This window comes from Elephas maximus, chromosome 25, assembly GCF_024166365.1.
Source record: "Elephas maximus indicus isolate mEleMax1 chromosome 25, mEleMax1 primary haplotype, whole genome shotgun sequence".
Taxonomy (NCBI): Eukaryota; Metazoa; Chordata; class Mammalia; order Proboscidea; family Elephantidae; genus Elephas; species Elephas maximus.
This window is the reverse complement of record NC_064843.1, coordinates 62,705,143-62,724,497: the sequence shown is the minus strand read 5'-3', so window position 1 is coordinate 62,724,497 and position 19,355 is coordinate 62,705,143. Positions and strand designations below refer to the sequence as shown.

The window sequence follows — 19,355 nt, the reverse complement described above, 5'->3', positions numbered from 1 at the left end:
ATCACGAACATCCAGTGATTCAATATACGGAAGTTACACATTAGACGCTGTTTTCCTTGAAAAGTTTTGTCCTAAGCAAAGGGGAAAAAATCAGTCCCACTTCTTAGCTATAAACCCCCCAAAAAAACCAACGACTCATAGTGACCCTATAGGACAGAGTATTCTTAGCTATATGATAGCTATATAATGTCATGGCCCTAGTAGCTGCAACAGAGTACTGTATAATATTTGTTTGATTGTCAATTTAAAATGAAGTCCATTTTCTATGAACAAAAACACATCGTGGGCAACAGCACCACAACAGCCAAGTTTGCTCCGGCACTAATAACTATATAAAGATGTCTGCATCATTACCACACTGTAATTGAAGAAAGTGATCCAATCATAAAATGCCTTTTTTTGAAAAGCAAGGCATAAAAAGCACTTTGATTCAGCAAGTTACTAATTAAAGCCTTGAAAAAGTCCATCACAGATAAGTATCAGGACGTTTTCTAAATTGGGCAGTTGATGCACCGCAGCTAGAAACATACCTACGAGATAATCAATTAACCTGCTCCCTTGGCTGTCAGTCTGCACATAAAATAGGCCTGGGCTTTGTTTTCACACACACAAAGTGAACTGGTGATAGTAACCAAAGTTGATCTGTCTTCCTCAAAATATTTTAAAAGGTGCCCCATTTTTAATAAGAGGCAGGATTTTTTTTTCGCTTTAGCAGAATGCTATTAACATGATAGATTGCAAGCAATGATCTAAAATAGATACAACTTAAATAACTTTTATAAGGCCAATACAAATGATAAAAGAATAAAATAAACCAAGAAAAGATAAAGAAATAAGGCAATTAAGAAAATACAATTAACATCATTGTTTTATATCCATTCCTTTGAACTCATAGATGTTTAGTTTTTAACCCCAAAATCTTTAAACAGACACACTTTACAGGATCCAAGGGAAAGTATCTTTAAAAAGAAGTAGGAGATGGATTACAAAATAAACGTATACTTAGACGTTAAACAGGAAACCCTGGTGGTGTAGTGGTCAAGAGCTATGGCTGCTAACCAAAAGGTCGGCAGTTTAAATCCGCCAGGCGCTCGCTCCTTGGAAACCTTACGCGGCAGTTCTACTCTGTCCTATAGGGTCGTTATGAGTCGGAATCAACTTGACAGCAATGGGTTTTTTTGGTTTTGGTTAGAAGTTAAATAAAAAAAAATTTTCCCCCTGTGGCTACAAATGTAATCATATGCTTTTTGAATCACTGTAAACACACAACAGACATTGTACCTGAGTTCCTCACTACAGGATCACTTCAGAGCCGTAACTTACAAAGATAACGGCACTTTCTCATGAAAAAATGAGGGTTTTATTCAACTGATTTTGTTGAAGCAAAAAGGAAGTGGTAACTGCATAAGGAGTTCATAAAGAAAAATAAGTACCTTCAAGAGCCCAATTTAGATTGCTCTCAATGCATCTGAAAAGTTCACTAAATTGTAGGTACTCTTTTCTAAATTAATGACGTAAATAAAAACCGTACAATGTATTCTGAAACCAGAGACTATGATAAATCAATGATTGATATAAACTAATTTTCTATGCCCGAGGACCATGGATTTCCACCTAATATCACTTTGCTCTCTTTTTTTACCTTTTATTTATACATACAATATTCGATACTATTCCTCAGATCCACCTCCTTAACACCCGAGAGCAAGGTTTTTTCTGACTGTAGGGCTGTGAGGCCCCCTAGTCCCACTTCCTCTTCTATCTGTGTTTAATCAAATGGTTCTACTACTTTAAAAAGTTTTGTTTTGTTTTTAAGTTAGGAAAATGTTGTGTACACAAATCTTTCCAAGACTCTCCCTGCTAAAAACTGATACAACATCAGAGCACATCCTCATCTATCAATTTCTCTGACAGCTTCTCTTTCAAGTTTTATTCCTAATTTCTTCTCCCATTAGGTCCCATGGGCCTTTTCTGCTTCCACAGGTATCAGGGCTTGCACCAAAACCCTTCTTTCTGGTGGTAGGCTCCTGGTCCCTGTCCTTCCCTTACATGTGGCCTAGGCTCCTCACCATGAGATGTGTCCCCAAAGCATCTCGGTCTGGAGCCCTTCTAAAGATAATCCTTGCGCTCCCTCTTGTGAAATCTGTTTTAATAATCCCAAAGCACTGAATTAGCCCAACTTGTTCTATCTGTTACTGCTTCATGGCCCTGGGCTGGGTGCTGCATACCTCAATCTAGCAGGACCTTCCCCTTCACTTCCTACCGTGCAACAGCAATTTACTTCAACTCAGTTACTACTGGGATCTGTTGTTGGTGATCTGGTGTTGCAGGAAGAGGACATGGAGGTTCAGCAGATCTTTCAGCAACTTGGGGAACTCATGCTCACAATGCATTCCTTCTTCCATTATGTTCCCTTCTTCTGTATTCTTAGATTCTTTCAATTCCCCCTCTTCACATTACCACTTGCCTAAAGTGCCACCATTACTTTCTATCACAGGCTTCCTTTTTTCATTGGTCTTTGGGGTTGTACAGCTACTTCTCAGTTACAGGGTAAGTGAATAATTGAACTAAAGAGACATGGATTCGCTGGCCCAGCCCCTGATATTAGAGTGGAAGGAATGGGTACAGAGAGTTACATAAATTGTCCAGTTCGACTCTCTGGTGAATATGAGAGAAGGCGCTAAGATACAGTCTCCTGCTTTCTCCTCTACTATTTTTTTCCAAGACATACGCTTCCTCTTAGATGGCAAACTTTGACCAATAGAAACATTTATTTATTCAACTACACATAGTAACAGGCAAGATGCTTGGCTGATAAAAAAATGGAATTTGCTACAGACTCTGTCCTCTAAGAGCCGGAAGGTTGCATGTGGAAAGGGCTACCTTGCCCTGCCCTCAGTGGCTGTCACAATGCTGAGCAGAAATTAAATGAGAGCTCAGAAGGTCTGTGCTCCTCAGACTTTATCCCCTATAGACACACACAACCTAATAATGGCATGTTCAACAGGGGTCACATCTTTAATGTGGTAATGACATCGGATCTTCAGAATGCCTCTGCTGTTAAATACAAATGCTTTCTGGGAAGGTGTAACGCAGGGTATAATCAATATCACATTAGTTCTCACATAGTTGTTTATAGTTCATAAGAGAACAAGAGAAAAAAATGAAGAAACTAAATTTCAGTCAAGGAGGGCGGTCTCAATGTTAGTGAGCGCTTATTAAGTGCCACATTCTGGGTCAGATACTGAGATCATTGAAACAATAAGACAAGGAGCTCGCAGTGAAGTGGGAAAACAGACAGACACATAAACAATTACAATACTAGGAAGGAAGCGCTTTACTGAGAAAATTATGACACAGACCTGAGGCAGGGCAGGGGAGAGGGCTTCTCGATGAAGGAGGTATGAGCTAACGTAATGCTCTCAGGAAATATGAATTGTTCAGAATGTTTAAAGCACTGTGGGTGCAAGCCAGTGAGTAAGAAAGTGAGAGAGACAGAGCACATGTGCATGGGTGGAAGGTAAAGATGGAGAGACGGTGGGAGCATATGGGGTGAAAGAGATAAAGGGAAGAGATGGGGTGACATGGGAGAGACAGGGGTGAGGAGATTTGGGAATGTGGAGAGGCAGGGAGAAGGAATAGAAGAAGAGGAAAGACAGGAGGGAGATGGGGATGGAGGGGGTGGTGAGGGAGGGGAGAGAGAATGTGTACTTCTGTGTATTTGTGTGCGAGGCACAGAGAATATGTATGTGCGGGGGGTGGCGATGTCACAGGGTTGAGGCTGGGGGTGGACAGCAGGCCAAAGCCATATCTCAGTAAATCTCGTGTCCACACTAAGGTGTCCGGGCTTTGTCCTGAAAGCCGGAGCAAAGGGATCAAGAAGTATAAACAGCAGAGACAACAAAGCCAGAGGATGACTTCCACCCAGCATGGGGCCCCTCCCTAAATGCCTGGACATGCCAGCCCTATGCTTGGCACTGCAGTTAAGGAGGCTAAAGCAGATGCTGGGAACACGCTACCCACGTCCCTGGGACCTTTCTGGGGGCTCCTGAGTTCCAGCATCTGTGTCTCTGTGCCTCAGGCTCCTTCGGAACCTGAAGAGGCTGCCCTGTCCATAAGAGTCTGTGGCTAACTCCCCATGGCCTGCACCCCTCCCCACATCAGTCCTCAATCAGTGACGTTCAGGGGCCCATTTTTGCATATCCCAAATGTTCTGAACCATTTGCCAGAGCTTCCCTGTGCAATTAAGCTCTATTGCCAACTGTGGTAGTTGGCTACCTGTCTTCCCCTGTCTTACTTACTCACTTCCCTACTGAGATTCATTGCACTTTCCAAATAAACTACTGAAATTTGAACCCTTGTCTCAGGGTTTGCTCCAGGGAGAAACCAAACTAAGATGAAGGCCAAGGGAACCTGAGGGAAATCGCTCTAAGTTAGGACCGACTGGGGCCCCTTCTACAAAATCAGCTAAGGAGGGCGGCCGGGGGGTTGAGGCGGCAAAAAGAGGGAAAGAAGGGTACAGCCCTCACAGCACTACTAATAATGTCTGCATTCTTAAATTGAGTCTACTCAGCCTCTTTGTCCAACTGACAAGTAGCAACATAATCACGACACAATACTTTGAAAACTATATGAGATCAATATCCTTAAAAGACCTAAGACCACCACTGGACACTAACACTTAAGGGAGAAGCAGAGAGAAGAGCCAAAGGCAAAGCTCCCTGTTCTGAACCTCTGCTGAGTGCACCACCAGCCGAGGTGAATGGTATCACTGAACGGGTTTACTGCCGTAACCGTGTGAGTTTATGGGCACACAAAAAGCACTCAGCTTTGGATTGAGGGTGATGGCCAAAGTACAGTTCTTCAGGGAACACACACCCTTCACAATGGTAGCTACGTGACCTGCTCGTTTATAACATCAGCGCAATGTTTTTAAAAGGCATTTTTTACCTAAAATTTAAAAAAGGAATGCCTACGTAATTTTTGAACAATATTTATGAACAAATTTCATACTCCTATAAATATAATTGGAAACCCTGGTGGTGCAGCTGTTAAGAGCTTCAGCTGCTAACCAAAAGGTTGGCAGTTCGAATCCAGCAGGTGCTCCTTGGAAACTCTATGGTGCAGTTCTACTCTGTCCTATAGGGTCGCTATGAGTTGGAATCAACTCGATGGCAACAGGTTTTTTTGGTTTATAAATATAATTAGTCATTCTTTAAAATGATCCTCATTTTGATGTTGTTTAGCAGCTCATTATACAAATTTATTTTATATACATACAGTAGAACCTACGTAAGGCGAAAACTTGCCAGGGAAGAAAAATTATTTTTCATTAGTAGAGAATGATAGAATAGTGGCAAGACTGGACTGTGTCCAAGGCTGAAAACTTGTGAGACCTGGAAAAACAAGGCAGTCCTGTAAAGTCTCGGTTTCACTGTACAGTATATCCTACTTACAACGAATACTCTCAATATAGAAATTTTACCAAATATGATTCTTACTCTCAAATTCCTTCCTCCACATTTGGCTATAACAGGAAATCAACAATTAAATAAAGCATCAATATAAAAATAAGAAGAAAACATCTATAATTTCATTCATTCTCCTGGGAATGCTAAATTCTCTGCTTTGCTCACCATTTTTATATTCTTTGTGAAATTTTCAATAGGGACAACTGCTTTTTCATCTTTAAGCATTCTACTTGTATGCTAAGAGGAGAGGGAAAAAAATGGAATGTTGTAGCTAAAAATTGCTATTGCCCCAAAGAGTCGCCAAGAAAACTTCTAGAGCTACTAAAGAAACTTTGCAAAGTTGCAGGGCACAAGGTCAACAAACAAAAGTCAACTGGGTTTCTATACACCAGCAATGAGAAATCTGAAAAGGAGTTAGGAGAACAATTCCATTTATAATATCATCTAAGAAAATAAAATACCTAGGAATGAATCTAACCAGGGATGTGAAGGGCTCATAGAATGAAAATTATAAAACGCTGCTGAAAGACGTTAAAGAAGACTTAAATAAATGGAAAGATGTTCCATGTTCTTGCGTTGGAAGACTCAATGTTGTTAAGATGTAAATATTACACAAAGGTATCTATACATTCAATGTAATCCCAATCAAATTTCTAACAGCGTTCTTTACAGAAATAGAAAAACCAATCCTAAACTTTATATGGAATGGCAAGAGGTCCCAAATAGCTAAAACAATGTTTTAAGAGAAGAACAAAGTAAGACTCACACTTCCTGATTTTAAAACATATTATACAGCTACAGTAATCAAAACAGCCTGGTAGTGGCACAACAATTAGACACATAGACCAGTGGAACAAAATTGAGAGTCCAGAAATAAATCCACATATCTATGGTCAACTGATTTTCGACAAGGTGCTAAGTCCATTCGATGGGAAAAGAAGAGTCTCTTCAATAAATAGTGCTGGGAAAATTGGATTTCTACATGCAGAAAAATCAAACAGGATCCATGCCTCACACCATACATATAAGGACCTAAATGTGCAAACAAAAACCCTAAAATTCTTAGAAGAAAATGCAGAAGCAACACTTTCAGACCTAGCTTTCAACAATGGGTTATCTAATAACAAAAGCACAAGCAACAAAAGACAAAATAAATAAATGGGACCTCATAAAAATTAAAAACTTTCATTCTTTAACAGACATTACCAAAAAAGTGAAAAGACAAGCTACTGACTTGGAGAACACATTCGGAAACCATATATCTGACAAGAATCTAATAACAGAAATATATATAAAACTTCAACAACCTAACAACAAAAAGACAAACAGCCCAATCACAAAATGGGCAAAGGACTTGAATAGAAATTTCACCAAAGAGGGCATTCAAATGGCCATCAAATACATAAAAAGATGCCCAACATCATTAGCCATCAAAGAGATGCAAATCAAAACCACAATGAGGTATCATTTTACCCCAACTAAGACGGCTAAGGTAAAAAAATAATAATAATAATAACAAATGACAGTGGGAATGTGGGAAATTTGGAAACTTTAGCCATTGGTGTTGGGAATGCAAAATGGTACAGCCATTGTAGAAAACAGTGTGGCAGTTTGTCAAAAACTAAAAATAGAACCAGTACACACCCCATCAATTCCACTCCTAGGTATATACCCAAGAGACTTGAAAGCAGAGACTCAGAGATTTATATGCCAATGTTCACTGCAGCACTATTCATAACAGCCAAAATGTGGAAACAACCTAAATGCTCATCAAGAGATGCATGGATAAACAAAATGTGGTGCATACATACAATGGAATACTACTCGGCTAGTAGGAGAAATGAAGTCTTGATACATGCTACAATACGGATGAAGCTTGAAGACATTTTGCTGAGTGAAATAAGTCAACAAAAGGACAAATATTGCATGACCTCACTTATATAAAAACAAAATGCGAAGGTATAGAGAACAAAGTTTATTAGTGGTTACCAACAGTAGGAGGGAGGGAGAAAGCAGGGGAGGCTAACAGTGATGGAAACATCACGTTGATTAAGTTTAGAGTTAAAAAGCTGATTATTATAATTGCTGTCAATAAGTTGTACACCTGTAAAAGTTGAACGGGCAAAAGATGTGTGATATATTTACAACAGCAGCAGCAACAACAACAAAAAGAGTAGCTGCTAAGGCTGCTTGTGTACAGTCAAAACCTCATGGGATGTGGTTTCTTGGTTTCGAGATTTAGGGTCATGGTTTCATGGAACATCCCATTTAACTGGCTTAATAACATGTTTAGTGCCTCTGTTCTACCTCCTAGTTTGATGTGTAGTACCTGGGGTCTTAAAAAGCTTGCAAACTGGCATGCAAGACACCACAGTTGGTCTCTATTCACCCAGAACAAAAGAGGAAGGACAGTCAGGAATAGGAGGAGGATATGATTGTGTGGGTAACTGCCTCCGTGAACAGCTGCCTCCTTTGCCGTGAGACCAGAAAAGATGGATCATGCCTGGCTACCATTGCTGAACATTTTGATCAAAGATTCTACAGGAGAATCTTGATCAAAAGGGGGAAAATTCAGAACAGAATTTAAAATTCTCATGGACTCCAGACTTCCTGGAGTTGTAAAGGTTGGATGAACCCCAGAACTATTGCCCTGAGATAATCTTTAAACGTTATACCAAAAATATCCCCTGAAGTCTTCTTAAAACCAAACGATATTTTAGCTTAACTAATAAGAAGTATCTGCCTTGAGCATTATGCTCTTTTAAACTGACAACAGTAACTCAAAAGGTTAGATAGGAATCTTAGGGGACACTGAATTTATGTTAATGAGGGAGGAACAACTCAGAAAAGGAGGGTGAGAATGGTTATACAACTTGAAGAAAGTAATCAATGTCACTAAATGGTACACACAGAAACTGTTGAACTGGTCTATGTTTTGCCGCGTATATTCTCAACAACAAAACAAATTATATTAAAAAAAATAAAAATTGCTATTGCTTGAACATATCTAAACCCTAGGTCTTTGTTCCCAAATGCCCCTCGGCACTAAAAGGAGCCACAGCTCCGTGGATAAAAGGCTAATTCCACATCTGAGGCACAGAAAATTAATGGTAAACCTTTAACTCTCAAGTACAGAAGCTGACTTGAAGAGACTCTCACTGGCCAAATTTGGGATAGTATGAACAACGAAAAGTAATAATTACTGTAACTGACAGCATACTGGCTAAATAAAAATTTATAAACTCGTAGCGACATTAAGAGAGGGAGAGAGTGAGGAAGAAAGAGAGAATGGGAGCGGGAAAAGGAAGCTCTTTTTTATAAAAGAATGCCTGGTAATAAATGCAGAAGAAAAGATAAAATTAGAAAAGCACCATTTCACAATCTCCACTATAATAGCTAATTCAGGCAAGGCTCATCAATGGATCCTAAAGCCATTAAGTAAAAGGCTGTTGAGGAACAAGATATTCCCTGATGTCAAACCATCACTTCATAGATTATTTACTAATCATTTACAAAGGGGAAAGAGATACCTTAGAATAGAGAGATCTGGGATCACCATCTCAGCCTCACGCAGGTGACACCACCTGACATTATAAGCCTCCTGATGGAATGTATGGGGTAATACAGAACCTTACTTGTGACGAAGTTAATTAAATTAATAAAATTACAAATTTGGTCCTCGGCATAACAAGCCACATTTTAAGTGTTCAATAGCCACGTATGACTAGAGGCTACTGTATCAGACAGCCTAGGTACAGAATATTTCCATCACTGCTGTACAGCAAATGATATCATGGTCTCATTAAATTTCTTACATGTGATAACAATATTATGATTATTAGAAGACTGTCCTTGTTCTTAGGAGATTGATGCTGGAGTATTTAGGGTTGAAATGTCACAATGTCTGTGACATATTTCCAATTACTCAGGAGAACAGAAATATAGCAAAATATTTACAACCATTACATCTAGGTGGTGAGTACATAAATGTTTGTTATAATAATTCTTCCAGTTTTTCTGTGTATTTAAATATTTTATAATAAAGGCTGTGGGAAAACTGCTAGAGACAAGAAAATGAGAAATACTGAAGCCAATTCCTCCTATAACCAGTATTCAGTTAACCTGAACAACAAGCCCTGACCAATGCAAACGGTGAAGAAAAAAGGCCTGGTTCCTGGCTCTCCACACGTGGCAGGGGAAGTGAGATGCAGGAGTCAGAGAGGGCCGTGAAGAGCAGTGGCTCTGGGTCAGAAGACAAACTCCTCGGGGCCAGTTCTACCCCTCAGCCCTCCCCTAACTCCCTGCCTGACCAGAACAGAAGAACCCAGCACAGAAAAAGAACTCTTTGAAGGAGGAAGCAGTGCCCCTCAAATTCAATCAACCAGCCAGCAATCATGGAAGGGTTGTCATGTGTTAGGCACTGTGCCAGGTGTTGGCTGGTGGCTTTGCCTGTGTTAAGTATTAGTGTAAAAAACAAAACAAAACCCATTGCCGTCCAGTCAAATTCCGACTCATCGCAACCCTAAAGGACCGAGTAGAACTGTCCCATAGGGTTTCCTAGAAGCAGCTGGTGGATCCAAACTGCCGATCTTTTGGTTAGCAGCCAAACTCTCAACCACTGTGCCAGCAGGGCTCTAGTATCAGTGTAGTATTACAAATATAAATACAATTATAAATACTCTGTTAATTCTGCAACTAAAGTAGGAATCTTAGAAAAATGCAATTTCAAGCTTTCTGATCAAAACTTGGCCACACGTTAATTTGCAGAGAAAACTAATACTGAATCCTACATATGAACAAATGAACATCAGTGCCTTCCCCCACCCGTAACTCACTGCCTTACTGCCCATTACTTCCAATTTCAGCAACAAAAGATAAAAAAAGGCCTAGAACAAAAGAAGACATTACCTTCAGTTCCTGAAGCTTCTCTGTATTTGTGGTAAAATGTCCAATATGAGCTTGTACACCTTCACACCACTTCAAATATTTCTGGTTTCGAGTATGAGCCTTCTTTTCTGATTCGCCTATTTCTTTGAGGTATTTCTTTAATTTTACATACTTCAGCTTAACTCTAAAAAAATAAAAGCAGATTTTTAAACAACGGAGTTAGACGTTGGCACGCTTAAGGAGGAGAATTTTCTTTAACAAAATTGTTCATGAGACAAGATATTTTATGCCAAACACCGAAACCCAAAGGACAGAATGTATATACATTTTTAGAGAGAAAATTAACGGAGCATCAGTGGGGTATCACATGGCTACATCTAGGCATAACTCTCCTGAGAAATGTATGTAAGACCACATTATATAACATTCACACAATAAAAGTTTACACAGATTTATTTCTCAAAATTAAAAGCGACTTCAAGAGCAGAGTCTATGTGGTCGTGTTTCGATGAATAGCCCATTAGCATTCTTTTGTATGGCAGACAATTTCAAAACAACCTGTTCACCTGGAAATACTCAAACTATAAACTACAATCCACATATATTAAGAAATTTTCAAATTTAACATATCAAAAAAGCTCTCATTTAGATAATATAAAAACATTTTGTAAAAATTGCAACAATGTATTATTAAGATATAATATATGGACTGAAGCCCTATGCAAACTGTGAAAAAACCTTTCAAGACTCTCATCCAACGTACATCAACACACATACTGAGGAGTTCACGGTGCTGTACAGCACACTCCCCTCACAGACCCACACTGACTCTAGCTCCTTCTTCCTCGGAAGTACCTAAATTATAAGAGAGCACTTGGTTATGTGGCATTTCTGCTGTTGGCTCAGTAAATTACTCAACATTCTCTATCAAGCAAAAATAAGTGATAAACCGCAAAAACATTTACCCTCAAAACACAGATCTGCAAAGATGGTGGAGTTGTCTAAAATTAATCACAACAGACTTTAAAACTCTGCCTCTAATCAGTAATTTTCAAGACATTCTTCACTATGCTAACAATTCTGTGCTTTGACATTGGCTGCCTGGCCCCATTTTCCCTTCTGAACAAAAACCTTAACCCTGTCCTTACTGCTGCCGGTACCTGCCATCTTCTGCTGGAGGGACAGCAGGGGACCTGGAACCTAGGATCCTGTCTTTCACACTCAGGCACCTGATAAAGCTGTTCACCTGCAGTAGGTACAATAGTAACCATGCCTCCTCCACCCAGATGGGGTTTCACTCCTGTCCGCACATCAGCCTTCAAAGCTGACCACATAAGCAGATCATCCCTCCAATCATCCCTATTTTCAGTGTCCCAAATAGGACAGGAACTCAGCAAGTCAACGGGGCAAACGAATAGGCACAATAAAGTGTAATTAACCCACGAGGGAAATACAAGGGCCTCTTATGTATTGGGCAACCTGATCTAGTTGAAGAGGTCAAGGAGGCCTTCCTAGTGGGAATAACTTTTCAGCTGAGACCTGTAGAATGGGTAAAAAATTAATCCAAACTTCAGGAGAACAGAGTGAAAAGATGACGGAAAAACATTCCACGCAGGGGAAACAACATGTCGAAAAGCCCTGAGGCAATAAATAAGAGCAGCACCGATACTGACAAAGACAGTAATTAATAAATAATAAGTTGACTTTTACACTCTTATCTTCGTTTTACAATGAAGAAATGGAGGCACAGGGGGGCGGAGCCAAGATGGCGGACTAGGCAGACGCTACCTCGGATCCCTCTTACAACAAAGACACGGAAAAACAAGTGAATCGATCACATACATAACAATCTACGAACCCTGAACAACAAACACAGATTTAGAGACGGAGAACGAACTAATACGGGGAAGCAGCGATTGTTTCCAGAGCCTGGAGCCAGCATACCAGTCAGGTACGGCACAAGCACAGAGACCTGCTCCACCCCCCTGAACTAACCCCGGGAGGGGGACTAGCCGGTTCCACGGGCGGCGTGGGACGCAGCCGTTAGGAGAAGTCCCCGGGAGGCAGTGACTGATCTTGGAGCAGAAAGAGCAGCACCCAAGCCGGGGAACCGTCCCACAGGGATTTGGACTGCACGCAGGCGGCTTCATTAACATCTGAATAGCCTGAGCCAGAGGGAGAACTCTGATAGGGATCTGACTGCAGTTTTTTTTTAGCGGATTTTCTGGAAAAACTAGTTTCCCAGTGATGGCTCGGAGACAACAATCCATATCAAACCACTTAAAGAAGCAGACCGTGACAGCTTCTCCAACTCCCCAAACAAAAGAATCAAAATCTTTCCCAAATGAAGATACAATTTTGGAACTATCAGATACAGAATATAAAAAACTAATTTACAGAATGCTTAATGATATCACAAATGAAATTAGGATATCTGCAGAAAAAGCCAAGGAACACACTGATAAAACTGTTGAAGAACTCAAAAAGATTATTCAAGAACATACTGGAAAAATTAATAAGTTGCAAGAATCCATAGAGAGACAACATGTAGAAATCCAAAAGATTAACAATAAAATAACAGAATTAGACAACACACTAGGAAGTCAGAGGAGCAGACTCGAGCAATTAGAATGCAGACTGGGACATCTGGAGGACCAGGGAATCAACACCAACATAGCTGAAAAAAAATCAGATAAAAGAATTAAAAAAAATGAAGAAACCCTAAGAATTATGTGGGACTCTATCAAGAAGGATAACCTGCGGGTGATTGGAGTCCCAGAACAGGGAGGGGGGACAGAAAACACAGAGAAAATAGTTGAAGAACTTCTGACAGAAAACTTCCCTGACATCATGAAAGACGAAAGGATATCTATCCAAGATGCTCATCGCACCCCATTTAAGATTGATCCAAAAAGAAAAACACCAAGACATATTATCATCAAACTCACCAAAACCAAAGATAAACAGAAAATTTTAAAAGCAGCCAGGGAGAAAAGAAAGGTTTCCTTCAAGGGAGAATCAATAAGAATATGTTCTGACTACTCAGCAGAAACCATGCAGGCAAGAAGGGAATGGGACGACATATACAGAACACTGAAGGAGAAAAACTGCCAACCAAGGATCATATATCCAGCAAAACTCTCTCTGAAATATGAAGGCGAAATTAAGATATTTACAGACAAACACAAGTTTAGAGAATTTGCAAAAACCAAACCAAAGCTACAAGAAATACTAAAGGATATTGTTTGGTCAGAGAACCAATAATATCAGATATCAGCACAACACAAGGTCACAAAACAGAACGTCCTGATATCAACTCAAATAGGGAAATCACAAAAACAAACAAATTAAGATTAATTAAAAAAAAATACACATAATAGGGAATCATGGAAGTCAATAGGTAAAAGATCACAATAATCAAAAAGAGGGACTAAATACAGGAGGCATTGAACTGCCATATGGAGAGTGATACAAGGCGATATAGAACAATACAAGTTAGGTTTTTACTTAGAAAAATAGGGGTATATAATGAGGTAACCACAAAAAGGTATAACAACTCTATAACTCAAGACAAAAACCAAGAAAAACGTAACGACTCAACTAACATAAAGTCAAACACTATGAAAGTGAGGATCTCACAATTTACTAAGAAAAACGCCTCAGCACAAAAAAGTATGTGGAAAAATGAAATTGTCAACAACACACATAAAAAGGCATCAAAATGACAGCACTAAAAACTTATTTATCTATAATTACCCTGAATGTAAATGGACTAAATGCACCAATAAAGAGACAGAGAGTCACAGACTGGATAAAGAAACACGATCCATCTATATGCTGCCTACAAGAGACACACCTTAGACTTAGAGACACAAACAAACTAAAACTCAAAGGATGGAAAAAAGTATATCAAGCAAACAATAAGCAAAAAAGAAGAGGAGTAGCAATATTAATTTCTGACAAAATAGACTTTAGACTTAAATCCACCACAAAGGATAAAGAAGGACACTATATAATGATAAAAGGGACAATTGATCAGGAAGACATAACCATATTAAATATTTACGCACCCAATGACAGGGCTGCAAGATATATAAATCAAATTTTAACAGAACTGAAAAGCGAGATAGATACCTCCACAATTATAGTAGGAGACTTCAACACACCCCTTTCGGAGAAGGACAGGACATCCAGTAAGAAGCTCAACAGAGACACGGAAGATCTAATTACAACAATCAACCAACTTGACCTCATTGACTTATACAGAACTCTCCACCCAACTGCTGCAAAATATACTTTTTTTTCTAGCGCACATGGAACATTCTCTAGAATAGACCACATATTAGGTCATAAAACAAACCTTTGCAGAGTCCAAAACATCGAAATATTACAAAGCATCTTCTCAGACCACAAGGCAATAAAACTAGAGATCAATAACAGAAGAACGAGGGAAAAGAAATCAAATACTTGGAAAATGAACAATACCCTCCTGAAAAAAGACTGGGTTATAGAAGACATCAAGGAGGGAATAAGGAAATTCATAGAAAGCAACGAGAATGAAAATACTTCCTATCAAAACCTCTGGGACACAGCAAAAGCAGTGCTCAGAGGTGAATTTATATCAATAAATGCACACATACAAAAAGAGGAAAGAGCCAAAATCAGAGAACTGTCCCTACAACTTGAACAAATAGAAAGTGAGCAACAAAAGAATCCATCAGGCACCAGAAGAAAACAAATAATAAAAATTAGAGCTGAACTAAATGAATTAGAGAACAGAAAAACAATTGAAAGAATTAACAAAGCCAAAAGCTGGTTCTTTGAAAAAATTAACAAAATTGATAAACCATTGGCTAGACTGACTAAAGAAATACAGGAAAGGAAACAAATAACCCGAATAAGAAATGAGAAGGACCACATCACAACAGAACCAAATGAAATTAAAAGAATCATTTCAGATTATTATGAAAAATTGTACTCTAACAAATTTGAAAACCTAGAAGAAATGGATGAATTCCTTGAAAAACACTACCTACCTAAACTAACACATTCAGAAGCAGAACAACTAAATAGACCCATAACAAAAAAAGAGATTGAAACGGTAATCAAAAAACTCCCAACAAAAAAAAGTCCTGGCCCGGACGGCTTCACTGCAGAGTTCTACCAAATTTTCAGAGAAGAGTTAACACCACTACTACTAAAGGTATTCCAAAGCATAGAAAATGACGGAATACTACCCAACTCATTCTATGAAGCCACCATCTCCCTGATACCAAAACCAGGTAAAGACATTACAAAAAAAGAAAATTATAGACCTATATCCCTCATGAACATTGATGCAAAAATCCTCAACAAAATTCTAGCCAATAGAATCCAACAACACATCAAAAAAATAATTCACCCTGATCAAGTGGGATTTCTACCAGGTATGCAAGGCTGGTTTAATATCAGAAAAACCATTAATGTAATCCATCACATAAATAAAACAAAAGACAAAAACCACATGATCTTATCAATTGATGCAGAAAAGGCATTTGACAAAGTCCAACACCCATTTATGATAAAAACTCTTACCAAAATAGGAATTGAAGGAAAATTCCTCAACATAATAAAGGGCATCTATGCAAAGCCAACAGCCAATATCACTCTAAATGGAGAGAACCTGAAAGCATTTCCCTTGAGAACGGGAACCAGACAAGGATGCCCTTTATCACCGCTCTTATTCAACATCGTGTTGGAAGTCTTAGCCAGGGCAATCAGGCTAGACAAAGAAATAAAAGGTATCCGGATTGGCAAGGAAGAAGTAAAGTTATCACTATTTGCAGATGACATGATTATATACACAGAAAACCCTAAGGAATCCTCCAGAAAACTACTGAAACTAATCGAAGAGTTTGGCAGAGTCTCAGGTTATAAAATAAACATACAAAAATCACTTGGATTCCTCTACATCAACAAAAAGAACACCGAAGAGGAAATAACCAAATCAATACCATTCACGGTAGCCCCCAAGAAGATAAGATACTTAGGAATAAATCTTACCAAGGATGTAAAAGACCTATACAAAGAAAACTACAAAGCTCTACTACAAGAAATTCAAAAGGACATACTTAAGTGGAAAAACATACCTTGCTCATGGATAGGAAGACTTAACATAGTAAAAATGTCTATTCTACCAAAAGCCATCTATACATTTAACGCACTTCCGATCCAAATTCCAATGTCATATTTTAAGGGGATAGAGAAACAAATCACCAATTTCATATGGAAGGGAAAGAAGCCCCGGATAAGCAAAGCACTACTGAAAAAGAAGAAGAAAGTGGGAGGCCTCACCTTACCTGACTTCAGAACCTATTATACAGCCACAGTAGTCAAAACAGCCTGGTATTGGTACAACAACAGACACATAGACCAATGGAACAGAATTGAGAACCCAGACATAGATCCATCCACGTATGAGCAGCTGATATTTGACAAAGGACCAGTGTCAATTAACTGGGGAAAAGACAGCCTTTTTAACAAATGGTGCTGGCATAACTGGATATCCATTTGCAAAAAAATGAAACAGGACCCATACCTCACACCATGCACAAAAACTAACTCCAAGTGGATCAAAGACCTAAACATAAAGACTAAAACGATAAAGATCATGGAAGAAAAAATTGGGACAACCCTAGGAGCCCTAATACAAGGTATAAACAGAATACAAAACATTACCAAAAATGATGAAGAGAAACCCGATAACTGGGAGCTCCTAAAAATCAAACACCTATGCTCATCTAAAGACTTCACCAAAAGAGTAAAAAGACCACCTACAGATTGGGAAAGAATTTTCAGCTATGACATCTCCGACCAGCGCCTGATCTCTAAAATCTACATGATTCTGTCAAAACTCAACCACAAAAAGACAAACAACCCAATCAAGAAGTGGGCAAAGGATATGAACACACATTTCTCTAAAGAAGATATTCAGGCAGCCAACAGATACATGAGAAAATGCTCTCGATCATTAGCCATTAGAGAAATGCAAATTAAAACTACGATGAGATTCCATCTCACACCAGCAAGGCTGGCATTAATCCAAAAAACACAAAATAATAAATGTTGGAGAGGCTGCGGAGAGATTGGAACTCTCATACACTGCTGGTGGGAATGTAAAATGGTACAACCACTTTGGAAATCTATCTGGCGTTATCTTAAACAGTTAGAAATAGAACTACCATACAACCCAGAAATCCCACTCCTCGGAATATACCCTAGAGATACAAGAGCCTTCATACAAACAGATATATGCACACCCATGTTTATTGCAGCTCTGTTTACAATAGCAAAAAGTTGGAAGCAACCAAGGTGTCCATCAACGGATGAATGGGTAAATAAATTATGGTATATTCACACAATGGAATACTACGCATCGATAAAGAACAGTGACGAATCTCTGAAACATTTCATAACATGGAGGAACCTGGAAGGCATTATGCTGAGCGAAATGAGTCAGAGGCAAAAGGACAAATATTGTATAAGACCACTATTATAAGATCTTGAGAAATAGTAAACCTGAGAAGAACACATACTTTTGTGGTTACGAGGGGGGGAGGGAGGGAGGGTGGGAGAGGGTTTTTTTATTGATTAATCAGTAGATAAGAACTGCTTTAGGTGAAGGGAAAGACAACACTCAATACATGGAAGGTCAGCTCAATTGAACTGGACCAAAAGCAAAGAAGTTTCCGGGATAAAATGAATGCTTCAAAGCTCAGCGGAGCAAGCGCGGGGGTCTGGGGAACATGGTTTGCGGGGACTTCTAAGTCAATTGGCAAAATAATTCTATTATGAAATCATTCTGCATCCCACTTTGAAATGTGGCGTCTGGGGTCTTAAATGCTAACAAGCAGCCATCTAAGATGCAGCAATTGGTCTCAACCCACCTGGAGCAAAGGAAAATGAAGAACACCAAGCCCACATGACAACTAAGAGCCCAAGAGACAGAAAGGGCCACATGAACCAGAGACCTACATCATCCTGAGACCAGAAGAACTAGTTGGTGCCCGGCCACAATCGATGACTGCCCTGACAGGGAGCTCAGCAGAGGACCCCTGAGGGAGCAGGAGAGCAGTGGGATGCAGACCCCAAATTCTCATAAGAAGACCAAACTTAATGGTCTGACTGAGACTGGAGGAATCCCGGCGGTCATGCTCTCCAGACCTTCTGTTGACACAGGACAGGAACCATCCCTGAAGACAACTCATCAGACATGAAAGGGACTGGTCAGCGGGTGGGAGAGAGACGCTGATGAAGAGTGAGCTAATTATATCAGGTGTACACTTGAGATTGTGTTGGCAACTCTTGTCTGGAGGGGGGATGGGAGGATAGAGAGAGAGGGAAGCCGGCAAAATTGTCAAGAAAGGAGAGACTGAAAGGGCTGACTCAAGACGGGGAGAGTAAGTGGGAGTAGGGAGTGAGATGTATGTAAACTTATATGTGACAGACTGATTGGATTTGTAAACGTTCACTTGAAGCTTAATAAAAGTTATTATTAAAAAAAAAAAAAAAAGAAATGGAGGCACAGAATGTTGAAATAACTCTCCCGGGACCACATAACTAAGAGCTGGTGAGGCTCAGATAATTATATTCATACTTTATAGGCACCTGGCCACAGAGCCCACACGCATAAACACTGCACTGCTCTAAAAGCTTGTCATACTTAAAAACTAGTACAGCATTTTAGCAGCAGTCAGGCAAGAGATAATGATAAATAAACAGGAAGCAGACAGTGGAGAGTGTAGTAACCCCTCTGGTGCCCTCCTCACATCTTCCTGGCTCACCGTTTTTTCCTACCGGCCACTGCTGCAACAACCTGACAGCACCTTGCCCCAGCTGCACCTGGTATCTTGCTTTCCCAAGTCTGCTTTTCTGAGTTCATAGCACGGAGAGCTTTGCTGGGAGGAGGAGTTAACGCCTCCTGGGGCCACTCTTACCAAGAGGGGTCAGAACCAGGAG

The 19,355-nt window shown here is 39.6% G+C and overlaps 1 protein-coding gene across 16 annotated transcripts in view; it reads right to left on the bottom strand.

Moving 5' to 3' along the window:
- The window catches only part of KIZ (kizuna centrosomal protein), a 172,486-nt gene that overhangs the window by 145,279 nt on the left and 7,852 nt on the right, over positions 1-19,355 (bottom strand). For all 16 annotated transcript variants that reach the window (XM_049870118.1, XM_049870113.1, XM_049870111.1 and 13 more), the window contains one exon: positions 10,380-10,542. In XM_049870118.1, coding sequence (XP_049726075.1) covers positions 10,380-10,542 — 163 coding nt within the window. The remainder of the gene's footprint in view (positions 1-10,379; positions 10,543-19,355) is intronic.